The 6170-nt window shown below is 38.1% G+C and overlaps 1 protein-coding gene across 1 annotated transcript in view; it reads left to right on the forward strand.

The window, feature by feature from the left end:
* The window catches only part of EIF2B3 (eukaryotic translation initiation factor 2B, subunit 3 gamma, 58kDa), a 56337-nt gene that overhangs the window by 20066 nt on the left and 30101 nt on the right, over positions 1-6170 (forward strand). Inside the window, exons 4-5 of the mRNA XM_010292753.1 lie at positions 4397-4527; positions 5169-5362. Of these exons, the coding sequence (XP_010291055.1) occupies positions 4397-4527; positions 5169-5362 (325 nt within the window). The remainder of the gene's footprint in view (positions 1-4396; positions 4528-5168; positions 5363-6170) is intronic.

A 6170-nucleotide genomic window follows, 5' to 3' on the forward strand; every position in this document is an offset into this window, starting at 1 on the left:
AACGGTGGATGCTTCCTTTCCTGCTGTGGGTCAAGCCAAACAGCACTTCCTGGTACCTAGACTTTTGTAAGATCACCTAAATTTAGACTTAAATAGACTCTTCTATTATTATAAAATATTTGATGACATTTTTTCTCTACCAGCATTGATCAGAACCATTACTTTCTGTGTTATATGAAAGACAGAGTCTCCAGCAACATGTATGTCTAAGAGCAGAAATCACAGTCCATTGAAGCATAATTGTGAATTACTTGTTTTTTTAAGTTTAGGTGGTCATTATTTGTTTTTTTTCCCCAAACTCTTCTTGCATTTCAGTTGGCTCCATTGTTATTCGTTTCTTACTAAAGTTTCAATAAGTTTCCCTTCATCCCAGAGGCAGTTGCATTTCAGCAACAGGTAAAAGTTGGCCCTCTGTGGGCTGTAATGTATGTAATGTAATATAATACTATATAATATAATATACATAGATACAAACTTAATTCTGCCATATCATAGGCTGTTCTAATTTCATTTGTGGTTAAAACTCACTGAAAACTTCTGTGTAGCTGTGTTTAAATATGATACTTAAAGATCTAGGGTATTTTCACCTAATGTTCTTCACAAGTAAAAATTTTTAATTTAGCTGTCACTTCCCAGGAACACTGGGAAGATGTCATAGTGCACAGTGTCCAGGGATAAAGGGATTCTAAAGAGGTGGTACTGATTTATTTCTGATGGTGATAGCACATGGTAAAGTAACAGTTGTTTGACCAACTATCCATTTTTGTACCTTAACGTTTTTGGTTTTCAATAAAATTAACCTTGCATATCCTAGGTTTATAACACCTAGGTCTGAGTCTACAGTCTGCAGAGCTGACTGCAAAAGACTCGTGTGCTCTGAGCTATTAGGTACATTTAATATAAACCTTTCAAGGGAGATCTTTTGTTTTTCAAAATTTTATCTTATCTTGAATTCCCAGCTGTTTCTTGCACATGCACCATGAATTTCAACTGCCCGCTGTCTTCATTTCCCCCAGGTATGCACTGTATCTTGGCAACAGCCCCCGTTGTTGTGACCTGCTGTGTGAATGGAGGATTCCATCCCAGATACAATTCTGATTTTTATATGCTTAAATATGTTCAAAACTGACCCCTTTCAAAACTGCTGCCACCTCCTGTTGTTCTCACAGGACTGAAGCCATATAAGGTGCCCCAGGGATTAGTCCCCTCTTCCTTTAAAAGCAGCAATTTAACAGCACTCTCAATCTCTGGCTGTTTAATTAAAAACCTACTACTTTCTGTAAAGGTGAAAACAGACAGTTACCACTTCAAAAGTCAAATTTTGGGGAATGAAAAATGAAGAAGGCTCGTCAGTTGACCTGGAATTTATGAAAGCATGTTTATTTTGGAAAATGTTTCTCAAAAGCAGGTTCATTTTTTTTATCCTCTCTACTCTCTGGATGTTTCCTGTGGGGTGTCAGAGCATTTGGCTTAGAACTGCATTTCTGCCAAAATTTTGTGTGCCCTCCTCTCCTGCCCACCTTCCCACTTTCTTTCTCCTGGTCATAGTAGATTTTTTTCCTTATGTTGATCTCGGTAGGTATTTCATTCTTGCTTTTTGGTGCTAAAGAAAATAGCAAGCTTAGAAACCAGGGGGATGCCAAATTTTAAAACCTGAAGAGAATAAAGAAGACTGCTTTCTTCAGTGTATACAGTCGTATGCTTATTTGTTCTTAATATAGGTTCGTGTAGTTCCAGATTTGATTGCAAGAATTTTTAACACACTAGACCAGAAACCTTTTTGGTTTGTCTTCTCCTGAATCTAGGTTACAGGCTAGTTGGTTCTTCCAAACTCCTGCTTATTTTTTTCTCCCTTGATGAAGGGTCTTCAGTACTATCCCTCCTTTGATTTAAATACCTTTCCTAGTCCCAGCCAGATGTTTGCTTTCCCCCGCTGTTGACAGTCAGATAATATTCTCATGCTATCACTTCGTATATCCACATTTGCAAGATCTGTCACAAAAAATTCCCAAATTTTTGTCACTGAGTGCCTTACTGCTTGTTTTTTAATACTTTCCGAAGGCAAATTCCTTTAATGTCGCATATAAATTCTGCTTAAACAGCAAGCAAAAGCAAACCTTCCTGTTTTTCTTTTTCCAGTAAGAAGGGTGTGTTTCTGAGCCACATCTTATGGATGACCCAGAGATTTACTCCACCTTTGCTGAAGGAATGTGTCTAGCACTTCAGAGAATTGCAGGAAAGCTTCAGGAGTTTGGCCAAGAAAGAGTAAACCATTGAAAACCAGGCAAAACTTTGTCTTTCTTCCTTTCCACTGCTTTCATTTCCTACCATGTTGTGTTGTCCTCTGCATCAGACTATTTAAGACTGCCAAATACTTGGATATTTTATAGGTAATATATCTTATAAATGCCATGGCCAGCCTCTGAGGGGAACACAGGATTGTCGGTTTTGGATGGAGTATAAAACCCAAGCAGGAAATCATTGCTGAATGGCACAGCTGCAGGCAAACATTGTAAGCTAGTAAACTGCCCATCTGCGCAGCCACACGTGTGTCAGAGCGCGGGGCCAGGGCAGCCATGGCAGAGCGCGCCTGTGAATGGTTAGCAGGGAGAAATTTGGTGATTAAAGAATGAAGTGGTTTGCTTCATTAGTTCCTGAAATACAGCTATCTGAAGGTGATTATAATCTGATTTTCAAAGAAGAGGGACTGAAGACTAGAGCTTTTTCTTGTCTGTAGTAGAAAATAAACCCATCAGATCTGGGATGGGTTGCATAATCCTACTGCAGGATGGAGGAAGTGACACAACCTACAGTTGAGGACTGAATAAAAAGTTGTCAAGAAAAAGGAGAACACTGTATTTGTTCATAGGGCTGAACTGGTGATCGCATCTAAATCTTCCCATCAAAGTTAGAGACATGAAAGACTGTTTTGGTCCTTTTTCTGTTTCACTTTCATTGACCTGAAAAGGAGGCTGGGCGGGTTATGAGCTGTAAAGTTTGAACTGTTTAAGATCCCCCTTTGCTAGAGATTTTGCCAACCACAGTCACTTTCAGGACACTCATTCTAGTACTTCCCTTCTCTGATTTAACTATAGTTAGTTCCTAGTTTTGCTGTCTTCCATTCTAAATAGCTCCTCTGTTTTTTGCAGGTTATCATTTGTTGAGTTCCTCTAGCCAAGCTCTCTGTGTTAGTTCTCCCAATCCTTCCTCTGAAGTTTAGCACTTCCTCTTATTCGTGCCAAGTTTGAGTTCATTTTCTGCATGATTTTCCCAAGCACTATTTTAAATAATCCACAATTCAGTAGCTAAATGCAGATTGTTAAAATAATAAAACAACAATAAAGCTCTTTTAAGACTACATCTCATGCACTCCAACTTTAAAAACTATTGATTCGGGGCTTTTTCCAAATAATACTTTATTGAGAAATAAAATTATCTTCTAATAGTCAAATTACCAGAGTTATAATCCCATTGTACAGTAGACTTTCTACATTGATGTTTGTTTGTCTATTGGGGAGGGTTTTTTCTTGATTCATTGTTATGTATAAATCGATGCAAGAGGAAAGATAATCTGCTGATCAGGGTCCTTGTTTAAAGCATAGGTGGCTTGGGGTCAAGTCCCTGCTTTATCACAAACTCCTCTTGTGATTTCTCTGCCCCCTACTATTGAGGTATCAAAATTAATATAATAAAAGTTGTAATCTATACGCAGGGAAGATGGTTGTATTGCCAGCTGAAATCTTTGGAAACTTTCTGTTGACTGATGTATTTTGGATAGGGGCACCTAAAGAGTGTGAAACTCATGGCACCTAAACTTGTTAAAATGTATTGATTTCTCTTGGTTAAAGAACTGAGTCTTCAAAATGTTCTTGGTGTTTCATGTGAGCAGGAGGATATCGTTAATGTCTATGTCATAAATATTTTCATTTAAGGATCAATTATTTCAGATACTCTTGTCACAAAGAAAAGGAGCTGCTTTGGTTTTTCCTCTATAAACTTTATTCTCTTTTCCTGTCAATCGATGAGATTCTTCTAAGCCATCTAAAGTGGATTTCAGTTGTTGTCATTAGGATGTTGATACTGTTCTGCATTCCATCTGCACACAAGCACAAATTGCAGGGTGATGCCATATTAAATTATAGGCATCTCTGTTAAAATGTAGGGGAAATAGTTCTGAAGATGAAGATTTTTCCTTATTTTGAATCTACCTTATATTTTAATGCATTAAGGAAGTATGTGACTAGTGGACATTTTCTTAGTGCCAGATATCTTGGAGTACCTGGCATTTTGATTTGCTGTTATGAAAAATGTTCAAAATGTCTGATAATGTTATGCAAAGAAAATGAAGACATGTAAGTTTTAGTGTTCATAGACTTCATGTGTGCTTCTTCCCCAGAACGATCACATCTCTCCGGAGTGAACTGATTCCACATCTGGTTAGGAAGCAGTTCTCTTCTCCTACATCATTGCAGCAAGGACTAGACAACAAAGAAGAGGACCAAAAGAAAAAAGAGCAAGTATCCCTTGGTCAGTACAAGTATCAAAGATTTGATGAAGGTTTTAAAGCCCAAATGCTACAGCTGAATTATTGGGTAGAGTACAGAATCAGCCTGAAACACTAGTTTAGTGATTTTTTTTTTCTTTTATACTTCATGATAGCAAAGATTCTAGTAGATTTCTTTTTCAAACACTATTATACATTGTATAAATCTTTTTGTCCTCCCTTATTTTGGTGTAATTCGAGAGCAAATCAGCTATGTGCTCTGTATTTTTTCTTCTGGAATACAAAATATGCGCTTTTGAAAATGTAATTTTAGGAGGGAGTTCCTAAAATTGCGTAGGACAACAGACTAAGCCTTAACCTCCTTGCACTGGGAACTGAACAGGATCTTAGATCTTGGAATTTATTTATAGCATTTCCGTTGTCTCCTTGTGTGACCTTGGGCAAAACTTTGCATCTGTCCCAATTCCTTGATTCCCACCTGCAGAATGAAAATAAGCACTTACTCACTACATGTGATAAAATCTGTTAATGATTGCTAAGTATCTAGCCATTCAGATGATGTGAGGCAAAGATTTTCCTTCACCAACAGTGTTTTAATAGTATTCCTCTTCAGAAAGTATTTCATTAAATCCTGTCTAACTTCATGCATGTGTGTGTTCTCCAGACATTTATAGTTTCATAAAGGAAGATAATAGCTTGCTGAAACCTGCTCCAGATAACTCTTGTTGGAATGATCATAGAGGAGATATGAATGAAACTCTCCATGAAGGAAAAGTGCGCTGCTACGTCCATATAATGAAAGAGGGACTGTGCTACCGAGTGAATACTCTTGGGTTGTATATTGAGGCTAACCGACAGGTGAGAAAAATACAGAACTGCCACGTGGGAATACAGCAGTAGTTTATGGGACATTTTAGCCTCCAGGGATGGCTCCTAGTGATACAGCTGAGGAGTGTGTGGGAATTGAACCAGTGCCATGTTATCTAGGCACATCACCTTACTGGTTGCTGGATAGGGACACGAGGCCAGGAAGCAGTTCTGTCACTAATTTACTCCATAGCTTTGATGTAGCTAAGAAACCCCCCCACACACACTCTCTTCTGGGTTTTTGGGGGTGGGGGTGGGGCAAGACCTGAAGCCAAAGAGCCAAGAAGTGTGGAAAATGAGACTGGAAATAGCTTTGATAGATCATCTAATCAATATCCTCCATGTCCTAAAAGCAAGGTCAGTTCTGACTGGACTCTTCCTAACAGATGTTTATCTAAATTATTAATGATATGCAGGAAGATGTAAACTACCCATACATTAAAATTGCCTAATGCTTTCCATTATGAAAGAATTATTTTATGAGCAGGTTTCACTACAGTGGCACTCCAGGTAAACACAGAGGTGAAGTGTTGATCTGCTGTAGCTTTCACTTTCACACTGCTGAGAATACATAAAATAAAAGATCACAGGGGAGGATTAGAGAAATCCTGTACTAGCTAATGAGTTGATGATGAAAAACTTTTAATTTTGGGGTTTTTGTTTTGTTGGGATTTTTTACTACACTGGCTGATGCAATGTACAAGTTCTCACTTCATTCTGCTAGCAATGAACTTCGCTGTTATCAGGAGTGTACAGTTTCCTCTAGTTTTGAAAGACCAATAGGTAGTACAGTAGGGAA

Source organism: Phaethon lepturus, unplaced genomic scaffold (assembly GCF_000687285.1).
Source record: "Phaethon lepturus isolate BGI_N335 unplaced genomic scaffold, ASM68728v1 scaffold29658, whole genome shotgun sequence".
NCBI lineage: Eukaryota > Metazoa > Chordata > Aves > Phaethontiformes > Phaethontidae > Phaethon > Phaethon lepturus.